We start from the raw sequence: 21654 nt of genomic DNA on the forward strand, positions 1-21654 counted from the left end.
GAAAATAAAATCTGTCACTACCTCCATTTCTTCCCCATCTATTTGCCAGGAATTGAGAGGGCCGGATGCCATGGTCTTGGTTTTCTTAATGTTAAGTTTCAACCCAAGACTTGTTTTCCTTCACAGTTGCCTGGCTACATTGTTTACTCATTTGCAATCATCTGCTATGAGCACACCTAAATCTTTTTCTTCTGTTGTTCTAACACTGTAGCCCCAATACTGTACTCTGCACAATACTGTACTGTGATGTAATATTATTACATGGACATTCTGAAAGCAGAAAGAGGACCCTTGTTATTTATTATCTGTACTCACAGCAAATGCAAATTAGCTAGAGCAAAAAAGTCTGCTGGACAGGGCATCTATGATTTATAGAGAAGGAAGATGGGTCTGAACAGTGAGAAACAGTCCCCACCCCTATTCTTTTTTCATGTGAAACACCCTGAACAAAAATAGAAAGGCTAAGTACAGTGCTTGAACGTACATTCCTTATGGTTGTTGTTGTTGTTTGGGAGGGCTGGGTTCCTACTGATTTTATCTTAGCACATGGTGCAAATACAGCCTTTCTCACAGTTAAGTCAACCTTATTTTAAACCCACTCGTTTGGTCCCCTTAAGTCAGGGGTAGGCAACCTCGGCTCTTTTATGACTCATGAACTTCAACTCCCAGAATTCCTGAGCCAGCTTGGCTGGCTCAGGAATTCTGGGAGTTGAAGTCCATGAGTCATAAAAGAGCCGAGGTTGCCTACCCCTGCCTTAAGTCATGCACGGTTCCTTGTGGGGAGAACAGCGAAAGCACCTGACGCCCGGTCACCTCTCAAAGCGACGCCAGCAAGCAGGTTTCACGCCCGTTCGTCTTTTTCAACTACTTTCACTTTCCCAAGAAGCCACTTCCGGAGCGGCCGTTTCGCGGCTTCCGGCTCCCCTTCGCCCGGTCTCCTCTTTCCCTCACCCCCTCCCTACCCGACATTTTTTTTTTGGGAGGGGAGGAGGCGTTTCCCCAGAGTCGTTGCGCGAGAACGGGGGGGGGGGGAGAGAGGGGCGCCGCGCAGGCGTAGCGCGCGGGGCGGGCGGAGGGCGCGAGAAGGTATGGCAACCTCGGCTCTTTTATGACTCATGGACTTCAACTCCCAGAATTCCTGAGCCAGCCAAGCTGGCTCAGGAATTCTGGGAGTTGAAGTCCATGAGTCATAAAAGAGCCGAGGTTGCCTACCCCTGGCGCTGAGCGGATCCAGGCGAGCGAGTCGTCAAAAAGGGAAGAAGGGCTGGCTGGCAGCGGAGGCGGCTGGAATCGACCAATGAGCGGCCCAGCTTAGCGGCGGCGGGGGGGGGGGAAGGCCGTCCCCGAAAGGGCCGCAAGAAGGTTCTGCGACCCGCCTCTCTTCCTTTCGGGCTGGTCGCGGGCTACCCTTTCTGGGCTTCCCCGGGTTGAGCGGGGAGGAGAGGGGTGTCTGGCCCTCAGCCTTGCCTCCCCTCCCGGGTGCCGCTGCTTCCGGCAGAAGGAGGCCGGAGGGTGGGTGCGCCTGGCGCCCTGCGAGACGGGGCCGGGGGAAGGGCCGTGGCGTGCGGCTGAGCGGCTCCTCGTCCCCTTTAACCCACCGTTTGGCGTTTTAAAGATGGCTTTTGTTTGGCGGTCCGTTTATCTGACGGCGCCTGTATAAAGGTGGGGTCGGACCTCGCTGGAGCATTCGCCAACCTTCCCGGATTTGCCTTTTTTTCGGCTCGCGCAAGCCTGTGTTTTGTTTTGTTTTTATTTATTTATTAAATCAGGGGTCTTCAAACTCGGCCCTTTTATGACTCATGGACTTCAACTCCCAGAATTCCTCAGCCAGCCACGCTGGCTGAGGAATTCTGGGAGTTGAAGTCCATGAGTCATAAAAGGGCCGAGTTTGAAGACCCCTGATTTAAATAAAAGGACTGCGCCGGCCAAGCGGCAATGCATTTAAAACTTACCTTGTTTTGTTGTTGTTGTTGTTATTCTCCCGCCTCTTTTTAACCTCCAGATAATTTAGCCCCGATGCAGCCGAGCAGGAGACGCAAAATCGTGTGGGGCGGCTTAGCTGAGAGATCACCGGCGAAATTATGCAAGACCACCGAAGGGCCGGCCCGGCTTGCTCGCCCGAGTCCCGGCTGCAACGAGGCGGCTGCCTTGGGCGAGCCTCGATCCTTCGCCTCGGCGTCTTCGTGCAAGGAATTCTCCCGAACTTCATTCGCGGCCGAGGCTTCTTCCTCCGATGAATTTGAAGTAGATGATGACCTCAGCGGCGGGCAAGACGCTCCCGTCTTCTTCAGCTTTCTTACAAAGCCGGCTGCTTCCAAGATGCCTCCGAAAAATGTGGCGCTTTCCTCTCAGGAATCTGCGAAACTGAAGGTATGTAAGTAGCCGCCAAAACTGCTGAGTAAAAGTAGCTGCAGAGGGAATTAGAATATAGATTGCTGTTGATTCTTAGATGATTTTCATTACTTTGCAGTTTAATAATAATAATGATAATAATGATAATAAATAATAATAATAAAAAGTTGGAAGGGACCTTGGAGGTCATCTAGTCCAACCCCCTGCTAAGGCAGGAAACCCTATACCATTTCAGACAAATGGCTGTCCAGTCTCTTCTTAAAAACTTCCAGTGTTGGAGCATTCACCGCTTCTGGAGGCAGGTTGTTCCACTGGTTAGTTGTTCTGACTAATTTGTCTTACAGTGTTGCATTGTAAGTAAGGGTTTAATGATGAATGGCCTCAAAATCCTGTATTTGACTTAAAATATAACATGCTGTATTTCCTTTGGGGAATAATTCAATTTTTTATCCAGTCATTTACACTTTTGTTTTGTAAATTTTTTAAGTATTTGTAATTAATGTCAGTTATGTTGCCCTCTCTTATTTAGCCTTCAAAAATATTTTTTTAATTATATAACCTGGATATTTTTTTTGTTTTCCTACAGTCTTTAATACATATCAAATTATTTTTTATGAGTTCATGTCTCTAGCAATTTTGTTCCCACCAGCAGAAACATTTAACTTAACTAAAATCTGATAGCTTACGTTGTCATCTAAATTATTTTGTTCTGGTTACAGCCCTTGTAGTAAGTAATTATAAACATAAGAACAAATGTGACCTGCAGTTTTGGTTTTAAGAGTAGATTGCCAGGAGCCCTGGTGACACGGCAAGTTTCAAATTCTGGCAGGATTAGACCTGATGGTGTAAGGAGCCAAGTAAGAGGAAAAAGCATTTCTGTTCTGCCATAAAATTTATGGCCTGTAATCAAGAATTCCTTCAAATCTTGATATTATTATTATTGTTGATGAACAGGGCTATGGCTACCTAACCTAGTGTGGGCTGAATAGTTTTGTGAGTTTGCTTTTACTTACAATTTATTAAGCTTACCTTACTCTTTACTATTTAGATCAAGCAAGAAGATTGCAGTGATACAAGAATAAACATTGCAGCAGTCCCTGAAAGAAAAAGGGCTTTAAAAGAAAAGTGGGCTGAATGCGGCCGGAAAAGAATAAAAGGCCAAGATCAGGATGAGGGATCTCGAATAATATATCGTAAAGCTCTGCTGGGTGCATTTGGAGGACAATTGCAAGCCCGAAGAAAACTTTCATCTCCAAATGGAATTCATAAGGAAAGCCCTTCTAAAAAAGAGGAACTTGGATCAATTAACCTGAGACAATTTTCAGTAGTATCACAAATTAGAGATCAACAAACTGGAAACAAATCACATTGTTTGAAAACTGCACCAAAGGAACGTATTAATATTTCTCTTAAGCAAGGCAATAAAGAATCATGTTGGTCAGATGGCAGTTCAAGACATGTATCTGTAATGTCAAGTTCAGAAGAAAAAGAACAAGAATCCAACATTCAGGAGGTTTCTTTGAAATCAGAAAAAACTGCAGAATTGCCATTTGGGGAAAAATCAGAACTTCAACAGGACTCCAACTTCGAAAAAGCTACTACAAAAAAAGAAAACAAAACTTTGAAGTATAATACGAAAGAGATTTCTGAACCAGGAGGTAGTTTAACACTATCTTCTATAGTATCAAGACCAGAACGTGAAACAGATTTTCAGAAGGATTCCAACATTGAGAAATCTGCTACAAAAACAAATAATAAAACCGTGTGTAGTGCTAAAGAAGTTTTCAATCCAAGGCATGGTTCAAAACATAGACATAAACGATCAAAATCTGAATATGAATTGGAATTTCAACAGGTTTCCAGCTTTAAGACGGCTGTTAAAGAAGCAGAAGACAAAAATTCTAAGTATAGCATAAGAGAACCTTTCAAACTGTTGGTTAGATCAAAGCAAAGTCACCGACTGTTAAGACTTGAGGATGAACTTGATATGCAAGAAGATTCCAGTGTTGAAAAAGCTCCTACAAAAAAAGAAAATAAAACTAAGGGTAACACACAGGAATTTTCCAAACTGAAAATTACTTCCAAATATGTTCACATAGATTCAAGTTATGAGGATGAAGGAGAACTTTATCAGGGATCAGAGGATTCACAGGTTTCAGTAAAAGAAAAAATAGATGTTGGGCAGAGTAAAACTTGGAAAGAAAATTGCCGCTCAGAGCAGAAATTTAAAAGCATGTCTAGCTGTTCACAAATTGGAGAAGAAAAAGATAGGCAAGTCTCTCCTAAACAGCTAAGTAAAACCTCTGATGGGAATATTTTTGCCAGCCAAAGTAAAAAAAAATGGAAATCAGAAACCCACTTGAGAAGCATATCTGAAAATTCAAAATATGAAGCTGAAGAGACCACGCAGAATAGCAACAATCAGAAAGCTCTTATAAAAGGCATTAGTATTTCTGCAAAACAAAAAAACATAGCAAAAGACAAATTCATTTCCTCCACTTCATCTAATACACAAAGCGATACCACAGAGAAGTTTGTGAATTTCCAGACAACTGTTACTGTTGAATCCTCTCAATCAGTGTTTATGGATGATTCAGAAACAGATCAAAAGGTGAAACAATAACCTATTAGAAGATTATTTGTAAAAAAAATATTAAATAGTATTAATGTTACTATTTTAATCAAACCTAAGAAACCTAAACTGAATGGAAACACATTTACAACTTAGTCTGTAAATGTGCTAAAATGCCCTCAGATTTTCATTATTACATAGGTAGTGCAAGAATAATAGTAGACTTAAGTATCAACAGAGCCGCTTTAATTGACAAAATATTTAGGGATTCTAATTACGTAGACTTAAAATGGCACCATTGTGGGAGATTCAAGTGGTAGATGGAAATATGATTCCAGATACACAGAAGATCTATATTTTTACTGAAATGTTATTTCTATATTTGACAAACATTCATAAATTAGCTTCACTTTGAGACTAAACTTTTCTGTGGGGTATTCAAATTACATGATTTTTAAGAATTTCTGATAACGAGTTATTAAGAATACCTATATTTTAGTAAGACGTCCTTAGGAGACCTAAATTATTCAAAATGAGCTACACTCAATGAATCATATTACTTCTAACTATTTGCTGAATGATATAAATCACCTGGCTTTAGATGTGCTTGTTAAAAAAAAATTACGACAGCAATTTTAACTGTCCTTTTTTTACTGTGATCATAGTCATATCTTCCTGATAGAACTGTGGCATGCCTAATAGAGTAGTGTTTCAAATAGACTGCTTGGAACAGCTGGTTTTAGATGCTTAGTGTAGATCAGCAGTTCAGGTGAGAGAGGGAAGGGAGGGCAGTGGGAAGACTGTATTGGCCTGCTGGTAGTTTGAGTTGCACTGGGACGTGTTGGAAATGTTAGAGACAGTCTGGTCAATTGGATAGACTGCACTAGAAGTGGCGTAGCTGTCATTTTAAATATTGTTATAGAAAAAATAGGGACTTTGGAATAAATCTCATCATTTTTGCGTTCATCTTAGATTGATTTCCCCTCCCCTGCTTTTTTTTTCAGTGTATGGAGCCCAAGAAAGAGCTTTCAGCTGAAAATAGTTTGTCTGACACAGAAGATGGAGGACCACTGGTTATTTTTTCACAAGAAGATTCCATCCCTAACCACAGTCTTTCAGAACCAATGGAAATGTCATTGTCAACAACGGAATTTGTGATGTATCCTCCTCATTTATACAGTCAGAAAATGAGTGATTATGCAAAATACTGGACAAGCAGTCCAAAGCCAACACATTCTTTTTCAAGCCCCACTGACAACACCTCGTATTCCAATAATCTCTGTGATATTTCTTTAGAAAGACCAATAAATACATCAAAGGATAAAAAAGCTTCAGTGGAAAGTATAAAAAAGAGAGAGAGGTCATATGATTCGTTACTGGACTATAAAGAGAAAAAAAGACGCCACAGTATGGAAACAGGATCATATATTCCTATATTCTCTTCATCACGCAAGTCAGATTCTTTCACTAATAATTGTGTAAACCAGGATTTGCCAAGGAGGTTGCCCAAATATTTAGAAGAAGGGTTTATTGACACACACTGCCATTTGGACATGTTATATTCAAAAACAGGTTTCAGAGGCACTTTTTCTGAATTTAGGAAATTGCATAGTAGCACTTTTCCTAAAGAATTTCAGGGCTGTATAGCTGACTTTTGTGACCCTCGTACTTTAAAAAACAACTTATGGGAAGATTTATTAAAAGAAGACATGGTTTGGGGGGCATTTGGCTGCCATCCACACTTCGCTCGTTATTACACAGAAGTTCATGAAAGAAATCTTTTGCAGGCAATGAGACACCCCAAAGCGATTGCCTTTGGCGAAATAGGACTGGATTACTCTCATAAATGTACTACAGAAATTTCAAAGCAACATAAGGTAACTTTTTATCCTAAATTGTGTTAAAATACTTTATAATTCTATAGTACTAAACAGTAATTGCATTGATTAACTGGCTTTAGGTAAAATAACGTCGTCAGACCATTGAAGATGATGGTTTTGATAAACGAGTGGTGGGCTGCAGAAGTATCCAAAAGGTTTTGAGCTCAAATACCAAATTTTGAAATCAAGTTGCTCTGCTTCGAGTTCAGAGCAACTGTTTTGGTCTTGCTGGAAGTGTCCAACAATATTCAGAACTTAAATGGCCCCAGTTACAGCTCAAAGAACCCCAGAGCAAAAGAGCTTCTGAATTTGTAACGTTCTGACTTTACATTTGAAAGTCAGAACGTTACAAATTCAGAACCTTTTTTTACTCAGGGGTGGATTGTTGAATCATTGTGACAAATTCAGAACCTTGTTTTAAACTCCAGAATGGGTTGTTGAATCATTGTGAAGTGCTGTTTTCAAAGAAATATATACGCAATGCTGTCCTAAAATGGTAAAAGTGATAACTGAAAACAGTCCAGTATTTCTTGTACTTGAGTATTCATAATGAGCTTTGGTTTGGTCACATTATAAAAAGCTGTGCTTAATGCTAGCGTATTTCCCCCGTGTCTTACTTTTGTTCTCAGGGCAGTTGTAATGGCCTTTGAAGGTGTGCTGCTTTTTACTTGCTTCAGGTTTTTGAGAGGCAACTGAATCTAGCTGTTTCCTTAAAGAAGCCATTGGTCATACACTGCAGAGATGCTGATGGTGATCTGTTAGAAATCATGAAAAAATGTGTGCCAAAAGACTACAAAATACACAGGTAATTGTACTGTGTTCTTACATTGCACCGTTCCTTTTATTTTTTAAAAAAACCAGTAATTCAATCTTGAAGTGATTTATAGTCTGCCTGATTAGGCTATTATGAGATGTAGATAATGACACCTTGGAAAAAATTCTAGAAACCTAAAAAGACTTCAGTTGCCAAGACCTTAGATTTATGGACAGCTAAGCAATATAATTGTTTCCTATGGACTCTTCTAACTCACAAATCAAAGCTGAAAATAAAGCCATAACCTGAATGAAAGAATTCAATTTTAGTAGAAGAATAACACCTGTGAGAATTGAAGGCATAGCTTTGGGGGTTTTATCCCAAAAGTGGGGAGGAAAAAGGCATCCAGTGGCATTTTTGTCAAAAATGTTAATTCTGTCTGTTGAGGATGGCCAGACTGTGTTCAAGCGGTGGTGGTCACAGTGTTAGTAAAGAAGAGCAGAAAACTGACGTTTGGGGGAGATTTGGTGGTTAGTACCCCCCATCAAGTGAGGGCAATCTTGAATCAGAAAGCCAGCCGATGGCTGACAGACCTGGGGATTTTAAAATATGAGAGTATACTTATGGAACAAAATGATCTAGTATTGACTACTGATGTTAGTTTGAATCTAGCTCAATTTTTAAGCTAGAAGAAGGAACAGATATTGGAACATTATTGTGTTGAAGTAATTGAATTACAGACAAGAGTTAGACCTGACTTAACAGATGTTGCTCTAGGAGAAGGTGCTAATTTGTTTTTAGATGGGTCCTCCAGAGTGGTAGAAGGGAAGAGGAGTAATGGATGTGCAATAGTAGAAGGAAGAGAAGAAATTTTGGTAGAAGTAGGAAAGTTGCCTTTAAGTTGGTCTGCGCAGACTTGTGAATTGTATGCATTAAATCAAGCTTTAAAATTGTTGGAGAAACAGAGAGGGACTATATACACTGTTTCAAAGTATGCTTTTGGAATAGTGCACGCTTTTGGAAAGATTTGGGAAGAAAGAGGGTTCATTAATAGCAAAGGGAAGAATTTAGTTCATGAGGAACTGGTTACACAGGTGTTGGACAATCTGATGTTGCCTGAAGAGATTGCTATATAGTACATGTGAAAGTGCATCAGAAAGGAAATTCTTTTGAAGCCTGTAGCAATAATTTAGCTGACTTGGAAGTCAAGGTGGCAGCTGCAGAAGGAACTGAATGTTTAATGTTAAGTTTAACTCCTATAATGGAAAAACCAAGGATTAATCCAGTATTCGCTATAGGTGAGGAGACAGAGAAAGTAGGGGCAGTGAAAAGGAAAAGGAGGGATTATGGGGAAAAGAGTTTTATTGTTTTTATAGAACTGTGAGAAGACATGCTAGTCTGTGAAGCAAATACATTGTATATATTTTAATCTCATGAGCCTACCTTGAAGTTTGAGAATTGTATGTAGGAAGGGCTCTGCTACGCTGAAAACTGGTCCTAACCAGAATCTACTGATACGATAGCAACTTTAGAGAGTAGTGGGAGATGTAATCAGGGGCAGAGATAATTTAGGAGCTTTGGATAGGTTGTGACGACATGATTACAGTATGATTACTAAGCCAGTGAAGAAGAGGTGGGTGGTAAATTTGTAATGGCAATGGAGCATATAAAGTATGAATATTGTAGATTTAGTATGTGTCCACTATGTGCTTCCATGCACAAGGAACACCCCCTTTGCAAAGGAGTACAAATAAATTACCATTGTTTTCTCTTGGAAGTTTTGACTTGCGAATTTTATTTCAGCTAGACAACCAATCCCACAGTTTTCATACAAAAAAAAAGAATTACTGAAATAGCAACTACCATGCTACATAACTGTTTTGTCAAGTCTTTAATATTGACCTTCCTTAATGTTTTCTTGTTACTGGTTATTCATCTGAACTGAGATGACCATTATTTTTGATCCCTTCATAGGCATTGTTTCACCGGCAGATATAGTGTCATTGAACCACTTTTAGACTACTTTCCAAATCTAACTGTTGGATTCACCGCGTTGCTGTCTTACCCATCAGCAAATGAGGCTAGAGAATCTGTTCGAAAAATCCCATTAAGTAGAATAGTGGTAGAAACAGATGCACCTTATTTTCTTCCTCGGCAGGTAAGATTGTTTTTAGAAAATGTATCCATTATCTTTCACTGTTTATACTGAGTTAACATAAATAGGAAATGAGATTTTGAAATGTGGAAAAGCTGACATTATTTTTCCTCTTGATTTGAAATAAAATACTTGATGGATGTGGTATCTTGGAAAACCGTAACAAAAGATTGATAACAAAGATATTACAATATCACAGGCACCAAAATATTCCATTAGTTCAAAGCTTTCCATTTCCAGTAAAAACTGAATTCAGTGTATTTTTAGTACTACCAAATAGAATTAAAAGTAGATCTAAATTTAATTCTGCCTTCATTGCTGTATTTTTTATGATATGAAAAGAAATAAAGCAGAGGAAAAATAACATCTACATAGTTTATGTATTAAATGAAATTATTCCTAATCCATGGTATATTATGTATTCATTTGTGCTAATGTTACATAATTATTAAATCAATTTAGGTAAATGTAAAGGTTCCCCCGCACATGCGTGCTAATCGTTTCCGACTCTAGGGGCCGGTGCTCATCTCTGTTTCAAAGCCGAAGAGCCAGCGCTTGTCCAAGGACGTCTCCGTGGTCATGTGGCCGGCATGACTAGACGCCAAAGGCGCACGGAATGCTGTTACCTTCCCACCGTAATGGTCCCTATTTTTCTACTTGCATTTTTTACGTGCTTTCAAACTGCTAGGTTGGCAGAAGCTGGTACGAGTAACAGGCGCTCACTCTGTTACACAGCACTCGGGATTCGACCTGCCAAACTGCCGACCATCTGATCGACAAGCTCAGCGTCCTAACCCACTGAGCCACCGCATCCCTTGAATGAATCAATTTACTTTTAGTAGGAAAAAGAATTTTAACACCTCAGCCAGTATTCATACTTCAAATTCCTGAACAGTTATCCAAATGGAACACGGACAGATAGAATGGAAGCTTCATAGGTGGAAGAACATACTGGTAGTCCTCAGTTAAACAGAAATAGCTACTGGAATTTCTGTCGATGATTGATGTGGTCAGAAAGTGCAATGTCACCTGACTGCATTGCTTAGTGACAGCAATGCCAGCACTTTCTGTTGCTGTCATTAACCAAATTCCACCAGTAGTTAAATGAGACCCACCCTGATCCAAGCCATTCCTAGTTTGGTCCATCTCAAGACTGAAGCCTTGGTAAGGTAAAGGACTGTCTCCTCTTCATTCTTCCCCCATCTCCCCCGTTATCTCTGTCCTTTTTGCCGCCCTGCAGAGCAACATTTGGCAGCAGGGATGGTAGTACTGGCAATGCTGCCCCTGGGCCTCTATTTCAATGCAGTGCTGCTAGCACCATCAAAGGGTGCTACCTCAAGCCCTGTGCCACAATCAGCCGCACAGAACAAGCCAAAGCTGTCCCCACCATTCTGTGCTTCATGGGTCCTGCTGCTCCCAGCTGACCATCTGCTTTTTCCTCCTGCTGTTGATGACGTGCATCTTATGCAAGGTAGCTCTGGCCATGTCAAGCCTTCTTTCTGAGTTGACTTCTCCAAACTGCATGCTGCCTCCTCAAGATGCTTTAGGAGATTTTTGAGGCCTTCTAAAGTTCATGAGAAGACTGCCCACACTTCCTCCAAATGCCCGTGGTCTCACTATTTTGTAGAAGGTCTCAAAAGTCTTTCTGAAGCATAATGATGAGGCAGCACAGAGCTTGGAGAAGCAAGCACATGGTCTCAAGAAGAAGATCTGATGAGACCAACAGCTGCTTCACATAGCACCTGGTTGGGTGTGCCTTGTCAGCAGCAGGAGAAAGATAGTAAAGGGCAAGTAGGCATGCAGGGCCTGTGGAGCATGGAATGGCTGGGACTGCAGTGGGATGGTTGACTGCAGCATAGGGCTTGAGACGACACTCCTCAGGAACAAACGGTAGCAGTACTAGGGGTGAAATAGAGGCCCAGGGTTGTAATAGTTGGTTGAGACTGCTGAAAGCCCTGTTTCCTGTATTTTAGCTCCCAAAGTGCCACCATTGCTGAGTGATGTTGTGCAGGGCAGAGATGGGGGGAAATAGGCAGATGGGAGATGGGAGAAGTGCTCCTGTGGTTGTAAGTCTGAGTAGGCTGCCTAGCACCCAAATTTTGACTGTCATGGAAGCTCTACAACAACCATAACTTTACGGGACCAGTCAACTTACATTGGTTCATCTTCACTGTATGAATGGTTGTTAACTGAGGACTGCCTGCAAATGTTTCCTAAAATTAATGAATCTTGAAGAATGAAAGTATATTAGCAATAGCACTTAGACTTATATTCCACCCCATAGTGTAAACTGCACTGAGCAGTTTACAAATGACCCAACAATCCGGGTCCTCATTTTACTGATCTTGGAAGGATGAGTGAACTTTGAGCCAGTCAGGATCAAACTCCTGGCAGTGGGCAAAGTAAGCCTGCAGTACTGCATTCTAACCACTATGCCACCACGGCTCCTGTAAAATAACATCTGTCAAAGATAGCCATAGAATATATACCATACCATATTGAAGCAATATTGCATCTCTTAACAATATTGCATCTCTTAACAATTTTCCCCCCAAAAGATACATAGATATAATTATAAATATAACAATATTTTAGTAATAATATAATAATATATTAGTAATAATATAGTCATATGACACACTAAAACATCAAAAATTTTAGTTCCTTATTCCATGTTTCTATACGCAGTATATTGTTAAAATTTAATGTGTTCTAAACCCTTAGAACTGTTACATGAAGAAGTTATTGTAGACTTCTTTAGTAGAAACAGGTTAAATTCTCCTACTTCTAGAGGGGATTCCAAAGCATGTTTCTGGACATCAAAACTATTTTAACCTAATACATTGCCACTGACTTATTAGTACATTGCGCCTATACTGCAGCTTCTCAAACAGCATGCTGTATTAAGACAGAATTACAGTCGGAATAAGGTGAGGTTAATATCTTGGAAATGGTAGTGGTTCGCATGGGATGAGAAGAAGTTGTTTTGTGGTCTTAGAGGTAGTGACTGTTTTAGCCATATTGTGCTGCATATAGGATAGAAATTGAGAAATTTCGTAGGCCGAGAACTTGAGGGTAATTGAATACTATAAGACAGACTTCTCCAACCTTTATGGACCAGCAGATAGAGGGAGAGGGAATGGTTCCACTCAGGCAAGCGTGTGCATGCGCACAGCTCCATTTTCATGAGTGGGGGGCATGCACACTCACCATTTCCGGAAGTGGAGTACACCTGCACATGCTTGCTCGCTGCTCACACAAGTGGGGATGTGTACTCACTCACCTTCCACTTTGGGCAGTCTGGTTCTGAACAGTTCACTAGTGGGCCACAGCCCAGAGGTTGGAGACCCCCTGCTGTCAGAGAAGTGACACCCGAGGCTGAAATTGCACATTCATATATTGATAACGTTTTTGGAGAAATGAAGAAAGGTACATGTCAATCTTTCTGCCAGTAAAAGGAGATATGTAAATCTGTTGGCAATTGCATGACTTTTTTTACATGTTGTTTACACATTGTTAATCAAAACAAACTATTTGTTTGCAGGAGTAGAAAGGCATACCTTATCAATAGGGCTACATCTAGAACAAGATACCATTTTTTTAACTTGTTGAACCTATTCTCTGATTGGTGCTTGGGTATAGAGTCGAAACCTGTTCTCTGTCTAAAGCTCCTTTCTTTCCTAGGTGCCAAAAAGTGTAAGCCGGTTCTCTCATCCTGGAGTAGCTCTGCACACAGTGAAAGAAATTGCCTGTCTCAAAGAGGTGTCATTACCTGTCATGTTAGCTGTTCTAAGGCGAAACACCAACAAAATATATAACTTGTAAGAAGATGCGTATAGAAGAGGGAAGAACTGAAGAGGAAATGCTTTTGTAAAGTTAACTTGATCCTTTTAAATTTATTTTGTAATGTAAGTATAGATCTGGATTCGGAATACCCTTTAATATCTTTTTTTTAATTCCTCCAATTCTGTTATTTGTTCCTGCTGTTTAATGTGCCTCAGATGTTGATTTTAATTCTAAGAGCTTTGTTTTTTTTAAAATCCTTATTCATCCTTGGGGGCACAAACTCAGTATTTTAATTTTTCAAAAAAGAAAACAGAAACAAACCTAAAGTGCTCTTAAAATTATCAAGCTAAATCTCAGTATTTCTTCTGAGCAGCAAAATCATTCAACTGCTGCAATTAAACATTACCCATTTATCTAACATATATGTAGAAATAACCTCAAAGAAGTAATGAAGTGTGTTTCCTGTTTCTGATCAGTTTTTTCCAACATACTAACACATTTGCTCTTTTCACAGGATAAAAGTAAATGATGAATCATTTTTTTTTAAAGAGACACAAATATTGTTTATGAACGCTTACTGAAAGTCACAGAAATTCCCTAGCTGCATTATGCTGACGTGAAAAATACCTTCATGCATACAGGTTAATGAAACAAAGTTAAGGGAGTAAAAATAGGGTATCAAGATTATTCATGAAAGACTAATTGACTTTTAATTTCTATTTGAATTTGTTTTGTTTTTAATCTCAGAGAGTTCTTAATTAGGGAAGTGATTATATGTTTGTAGTTTTATGTATTACTTCGACTTTAAACAATTTATTTGTTAATAAATTATTTTTGTATCAGTATTAATCATCTCGGCAAAGCAGAAATTAACCTTGTAGTCAATAACACTGAAAAGAAACATTCCTTTGTCTTCAAAACAACTGTGTTTTTTTCTTTAAAATTCATTTCTGTAGATACTTTTGGTCATGTTATTAAATGTTTCCCAATGTTTGTGAAAGTAGATTTTTAAATAGTTTTTTTCCCCTTTTGCATATAAGTTCAAGGTTTGTGCTTTATGAAGGAATGACAGTATTACACTATCATCCTAAAGGAATGCAGCAAGATTAGGAACAAAATTGTCTTTTCCTTCAAGGTTCTACTTACCCCTTTGATTTTGGGATTTTGTAATAAATTAATAGGCTTTCTTCTTTTGGCTCCAAAGCATGAGGCAGGTGGTATTTAGATAAATTCATTTTATAATCTTGTTTAAGAACTATTTAGGGGGTTATTCCTTTTCTGTCATTCTCCTCCTTCAGTATTTGCTTTTTATTTCTGGCTTTCAACAGCTTAGGGACTGAGTGTTTTCATACTAAACTTTAGTTGCCAAATCTATAGTTACCCGTTCTGGAATCAGAAGATTTATTGGATATTAAATAGTATAGTGCAATATTTAGAACAATTTAGTTGTTTTATGCAGAATCTTGTGCTCCACAATTCAGAATAACAGAGTTGGAAGGAATCTTGGAGATCTTCTAGTCCAACCCTCTGCTCAGGGAGGAGACCCTACATCATTCAGACAAATGGGTACTGTTGTACTCTCATGGAGGAGCTGTTATATCAATATGTTGCTTCTAAAGGCCACTAAAAGATCTGCCAAATATCCATTAATTCACAATTTTTAGGACACAGAAGCCAAGAGTAGATACTTTACAGCAGACATGTCAAACTCACGACGTCGCAACGTATCAGGATGGTTTTGCCATTGCTGGCAATGGAGTGGGCGTGGCTTCTGGATGACGTTTTCAGCCCGCAGGCCAGCAGTTTGACACCCCTGCTTTACAGCGTATAGATGTTTGATTACTTTGCGCTGCCTTGCTGAACGCTTTGTTCTTAATCTAGCTTGAATTGGGTCTGGAGTCTTTGTTGAGAGCCAAATTAAGGGTTCATTATGTGGAGACGAGAAATGTATTGTTCATCCCTGAGATGAAGCCTCACAAATGGGAGAAAGGCAAAAAAAAGAAGAAAGAAATTACATGCTCTGGTTAGGGTCTTGGGGATCAGACCTTGAAATAGGTTTGAAAAAAAAGCAAAAAAAAAAGATAATTATACAGATAGTCCTTGACTTACAATCACAATTGGTACTGGAATCCTGGTTGTAAATAATTGTGATTACAAGTTGAGGCATTACATTTACTATTTTTTATGGCAGCGAACTGAATCCATTATCTCAAAGAGACATTTTTTTTTTGCCATTACCACCAACAACTGATCATAAGTCAAGGACTACCTGTATTAGCAGTAGAAATTGATCAAACTGTTGTTGGACAGTAATTCAAGCATTTTTACAATGATAAGGTGATTAACCCACATAGTGTAATTAAAAATAAAAGCTCAGTTGAAGCCACAAAAATTAAATTTGTGATGTATTCTTGGTTATCCCGTGCTTTTTTTGTAAAAGAAAAAGGTGCCAAAACTCACACATGTCATACATTCTGCCTTGCCTACCCTACAAGGTTCCATCCAAAAAAGGTGCCGGAACTCCGTTCTGAGTGTTCTATGAGAAAAAAAGCCCTGGTTATCCCATTGCTAATGATTGATAATTTTTAAGACTATTTTTTCTGTAACAGGCAAGCACGGCTGCTTTTTAGGAAATTACTCCCATTTTTCAAGTGTCTCAGAACTGTAGAAAAGAATGGGCATGTAGCATATAAAGGGCGCTGGAAAAATACATACCAGAAGATCTCTTATATTTTTGAAGCAGTTTTTAAAACAATGGAATCATAAGGCTACCAAAAATGACTTTTATCCAGAAATAATGGCATGTTATCAATACATTTTATTATATTTAGAAGCAACTCAACTTGAGGCAACTCTGGACAGCTTACATTATTAAATAGTAGAAACAAAGAAAATTTGGACTTCCATTGATGATGCATGGTGAATTGAGTGCTCCTGAAGGAGCAGTGACCTCAGTGTAGCAGAGATCGGCAGCCAGATGGCAACTTCTGGCTGGCAAAGTCTGTCCAGAAAAAGGAGAGATTGTGATTTTGCCCATATCTACTCTGGATAGCTGCTCCATGTGACTAGGCTTTGCATTTTTTGTGGTCTACTTGTGAGTTGAGCAGCTGGGAGTAACCAACCAAGCTCACAGCTGTAATGTCTATATAGACATAAGGTTTGCTGAGCCTCATTTCTTAATTAGTTTCCTAAATTACTTAACTACATCTCAACTATTAGGGACCTTTGGATCAAAAGGTTTTATAGCAATCAGTGAGTGAAGGAACCAAAGATTACAATAAAAGGAAAAGAGTACTTAAATTTGATTTACTAATACAGAATTAAAGCAAAATATTTCAACATTGGCCATATTTATTTATTTATTATATTTGTATGCCACCCACTCCCTACCAAATGATTCTGGCAGCTAGATATGGAAGAATATGTGTGAATAATGGATTCAGAAGGTAAGTTTAAGAGTGTGCTGTTATAGATGGCATTTAAAAGGTGTTATGGAAGAGAAACATGTTTTACTGGACAAGACAAAGATTGATTTGAAAGATTTTAAAGTGACAGGCAACAAGAATGATATGGAAAAAGATGCTATACTGGATCCACAAATGAAAGTGGCTGATTTCTTAACAATTAAAAGGGATATACTAATAAAAACCAAAGAAGTGACTTGGGAAAATTTCCTATATTGGATTTACAAAAGGGACCCGTTAAGCTTTTGAAGGATTTTGTGAGAAGGGACAAAAAAAATGAAAAACCAATATCTAGGACATGACCTTGGGCCAGTCATATTCTCTCATCCTAACTCATAGGGAAAAAGGAGGAGGAAGGTATATTGGATATATTTACCTCCTTGAGTTATTTGTTATTACTCATATTCAAGGTAGGATATATAAAGGTAAAGGTTCCACTGCACATGCGTGCTAGTCGTTTCCGACTTGGGGCCAGTGCTCATCTCCGTTTCAAAGCCAAAGAGCCAGCGCTTGTCCGAGGACATCTCCATGGTCATGTGGCCGGTATGACTAGACGCCAAAGGCTCACGGAACACTGTTACCTTCCCACCATAGTAGTGGTCCCTATTTTTCTACTTGCATTTTTACGTGCTTTGAAACTGCTAGCTTGGCAGAAGCTGGGACGAGTAACAGGCGCTCACTCTGTTATGCGGCACTCGGGATTCAACCCGCCAAACTGCCGACCATCTGATCGACAAGCTCAGCATCCTAACCCACTGAGCCACCGCATCCCTTAGGATATATACATATATATATATATATATATATATATATATATATATATATGTATGTATGTATGTATGTATGTATGTATGTATGTATGTATGTATGTATGTATATATATATATATATATATATATATATATATATATATATATATATATATATATCCTGGAGAAAGATTTAAAATATGTATGTTGTTATCTCATGGAGTTTCACTGACCAGGACTAAGCAAGGCTTTAAGGATTTGTTTATAGATAGGAGATATGGAAGGAAGATATAATTAGTTGTATTTTAAGAGAAAGTGATTTAAGTTACTAAAATTGTTTATATTTGTGATGAAGTTTTTTAAATTTTCTATTTTTCTATTCTCTTTTTAAATTTACTTTAGTACTTATCTTTTTAACTGTAATGTTTAATAAATTATTTTTGAAAAAGAGAAAAATCATGAAAACTCCTAAGAATCTGAAAGGACAAACCCAGAAAGAAAAACTGTTAGGGCCTCAGCAGCCACTGTACTCCCAAACCCCATAACAAAGCCACGTTTTCACAATTTTCAGAACATCATGGAGGGATTGCTGAGGAAAGTGCTTTCCACGCAGAGTCATCTGATGTTGGTCTGTAGACCAACAGTAGACCAAAAGTAACACAGAGATAGGACAATTTAAATCAATTCTAATCAAATCATGAAAGCTCTAGATAAAAAATTACCAAATCTGGCCATTTTGAGTCTGTGTTAATAAACATAAAAGTCAATTCAAGCAGTGTAGCATATCCTTTTTATAATTTTTTGAGTTATAATTTGTTTTGGACACATAGTATTATTTTGTAGATTCATGACAAAGTAAGTGATGAACTGCACAATCTCTTAGGTGGTGTGGGTGTTAGGAATTCTTGCTTCTTGCCTGAATCTCAGGTTAAAAGCTAGAAAGAGCTCTTCCATGTAGAAAACACTGTATCCAAGCTTCAATAGCAAAGGCACAATACCACAATTGCAAATATGTGAAATTGCAAAGAGAAAAGTATTCCTGTCATGCTGTGGAGGGCCTTTGCATTGCTTGTGTTCCCCATTCCTGTCAGTGAGCAGTGTTCTAAAGTTGCAACTAAGAATGAACGTGTCTCTTAATTAAAATCTAATTGAACAGGTTATACTACAGAAATTAGAATTTTTTTCTTTCAGAAACCTCTACCAAAATATGTTAAAATGGGAAAACATTTATTGCTGGCAAACAATAGTGAACAAAAAAAGACCATGACTTTTATTTTGTACAAATTATTGTGGTATGTCCATTCATTTACTCTAACAATTTTCACCTGATGAGATGTTTTCTTCATCCTGTTTTTAATCTGTGGTATTTCCCACCTATTAATTTTCCTTTCATATTGTATTTGTATATTATCAAACATTTTAGATATTTAGTGCTTTACATATAGGATATACATTTATAAAAATTAAATATATGAAACGGATACACGCTATATAAAAAGCCTTAGAAAACCCATAATCACTCACTCATCCTACAGTGAGGGGAAAAAATATTTGATCCTCTGCTGATTTTGTATGTTTGCCCACTGACAACGAAATGATCAGTCTATAATTTTAATGGTAGGTTTATTTCAAAAGTGAGAAACAGAATAACAACAAAAAAATATCCAGAAAAAAGCATTTCAAAAAAGTTATAAATTGATTTGCATTTTAATGAGTGAAAAAAGTATTTGATCCCCTATCAGACAGATTTCTGGCTCCCAGGTGTCTTTTATACAGGTAATGAGCTGAGATTAGGAGCACTCTCTTAAAGGAAGTGCTTCCAATCTCAGCTTGTTACCTGTATAAAAGACACCTGTCCACAGAAGCAATCAGATTCCAAACTCTCCACCATGACCAAGATCAAAGAGCTGTCCAAGGATGTCAGGGACAAGATTATAGACCTACACAAGCCTGGAATGGGCTACAAGACTATCACCAAGTAGCTTGGTGAGAAGGGGACAATGGTGTGATTATTTGCAAATGGAAGAAAAAAAATAACTCAATCTTTCTCCTTCTGGGTCTCCATGCAAGATCTCACCTTTGTGGAGTTTCAGTGATCATGAGAACGGTGAGGAATGAGCCCAGAAGTACACGGGAGGATCTTGTTAATGATCGCAAGGCAGTTGGAACCATAGTCGCCAAGAAAACAATTGGTAACACACTACATCATGGACGGAAATTCTACAGCACCTGCACAGGCCATCTGAAGTTTGCCTATGAACATCTGAATGATTCAGAGGAGAACTGGGTGAAAGTGTGGTCAGATGAGACCAAAATCGAGCTATTTGGCATCAACTTGCCATTTTTGGAGGACGAATGCTGCCTATGACCCCAAGAATACCATCCCTACTGTCAAACATGGAGGTGGAAACATTATGCTTTGGGGGTGTTTTTCTGCTAAGGGGACAGGACAGCTTCACTGCATCAAAGGGACAATGGATGGGGTCTTGTACCGTCAAATCTTGGGTGAGAACCTCCTTCCCTCAGCCAGGCAATTGAAAATGGGTGATGGATAGGTATTCCAACATGGCAATGACTCAAAACACACAGCCAAGGCAATAAAGGAGTGGCTCAAGAAGCACATTAAGATTCTGGAGTGGCCTAGCCAGTCTCCAGACCTTAATCCCATAGGAAATCTGTGGAGGGAGCTGAAGGTTTGAGTTGCCAAACGTCAGCCTCAAAACCTTAATGACTTGAAGAGGATCTGCAGAGTAGTGGGACAAAATTCATCCTGAGATGTGTGCAAACCTGGTGGCCAACTACAAGAAATGTCTGACCTGTGTGATTGATAGCAAGGGTTTTGCCAAGTACTAAGTCATGTTTTGCAAAGGGGTCAAATAGCTATTTCACTCATTAAAATGTACATCAATTTATAACTTTTTTAAAATGCATTTTTCTGGATTTTTTTTGTTGTTATTCTGTCTCACGCTGTTAAACCATTAAAATTATAGACTGATCATTTCTTTTGTCAGTGGGCAAAGGTGCAAAATCAGGGGATCAAATAATTTTTCCCCTCACTGTAGCTTATGCTTACTTAAAACTGCAGTCCTACCACACTTCTCAGGGAATAACTTGGTGAATAAAATGGGATTTCTGTATCAATTTATGCAGATTTGCTTTGTTCTCATAGCTCTTGATAATTGCTAAAATACTAGTTCTGAAATTTGTAAGTTTAAACATCTCACTGATTGTTTTTCTTCATACTGAAGATGTTTGTGTAAATAATAAGGAAGACAGCCTTGATGGAGAAATGCAAGCTCCGTTACCAAAGCAGCAAACAATAAAATATAGTACCTCAAGTCCACAACAGCAGATAGTGTTCATAAATGGCTTGTAAGGATTTGTTTTTTAGTTCATCTTAAGTATTTTTAGCCTTTCTGTGAAATTGATTTCTCAGTATAGTCTACCTAAGAATCTTGCACGTCTCATTGTGCTGCACATCCTCCCCTACTTATAGTTCAGTGGATTAGGGAGATATTTCTCTGAGCTGCTATGAACACTAATTTTTATATAATAAAAATGATATAATATCTCCTCACATAATTAGCATAAGAAAAAATTGTTTTGCACTGTTCTTTATTCTCACACTACTTAAAAGCTGCGTCATTCCTCCTTACACTTATTGTTTCTATTACTTTAATTACATAATTATGTTGTATCGTAGACCAAGAGCAAGCAAATCATGCATTATAAACAAAGCAGATCAATAATTTCTTCCTATTCTGTGTTAAGACAGGAGTGAAATAATCCTATGAGTCCAACTTAAATAACCTGAATTTATTACAATTTACTGTGAAAAATGTACAAAACAATTACAACATAGAGCAACTTTCTGAACAATTCAGAAAATTAAATGGAATTTAATTCTCTTTTTAAACCAAAAGAACAGAACATTTATTAGTT

The 21654-nt window shown here is 38.6% G+C and overlaps 1 protein-coding gene across 5 annotated transcripts; it reads left to right on the top strand.

Annotated features, from left to right (window-relative positions):
• The first annotated feature begins 1264 nt into the window (after nt 1–1264).
• Nucleotides 1265–14344, top strand: LOC310636876 (uncharacterized protein). 5 transcript variants are annotated; one of them, XR_014491827.1, is made up of 7 exons: nt 1265–2370; nt 3401–4963; nt 5929–6801; nt 7482–7609; nt 9533–9716; nt 13398–13621; nt 14014–14344. XR_014491827.1 is itself a non-coding variant. In XM_083356996.1 (7 exons), exons 2-7 carry the CDS (start codon nt 2017–2019, stop codon nt 13536–13538), a joined length of 3243 nt encoding a protein of 1080 aa, XP_083213122.1. In that variant the 5' UTR covers nt 1265–1662; nt 2003–2016; the 3' UTR covers nt 13539–14344. The 5 variants fall into 5 exon arrangements, 3 of the variants coding, with proteins under 3 accessions (XP_083213122.1, XP_083213123.1, XP_083213124.1); XM_083356996.1 differs by having other exon boundaries at nt 1265–1662; nt 2003–2370; nt 13398–14344; XM_083356997.1 differs by having other exon boundaries at nt 1266–1512; nt 2003–2370; nt 13398–14344.
• Nucleotides 14345–21654: the final 7310 nt, after the last annotated feature.

The sequence above is a fragment of the Vipera ursinii genome (genome assembly GCF_947247035.1).
Source record: "Vipera ursinii genome assembly, chromosome: 2".
Classification (NCBI taxonomy): Eukaryota; Metazoa; Chordata; class Lepidosauria; order Squamata; family Viperidae; genus Vipera; species Vipera ursinii.

Excerpts from the sequence above, each read along its gene's own strand:
- LOC310636876 (XM_083356996.1), top strand. The coding sequence starts at position 2,017 with ATGCAGCCGAGCAGGAGACGCAAAATCGTGTGGGGCGGCTTAGCTGAG. Across the intron at positions 2,371-3,400 it reads AGGAATCTGCGAAACTGAAG|ATCAAGCAAGAAGATTGCAG; the intron begins GTATGTAAGTAG and ends TTTACTATTTAG. Across the intron at positions 4,964-5,928 it reads ATTCAGAAACAGATCAAAAG|TGTATGGAGCCCAAGAAAGA; the intron begins GTGAAACAATAA and ends TTTTTTTTTCAG.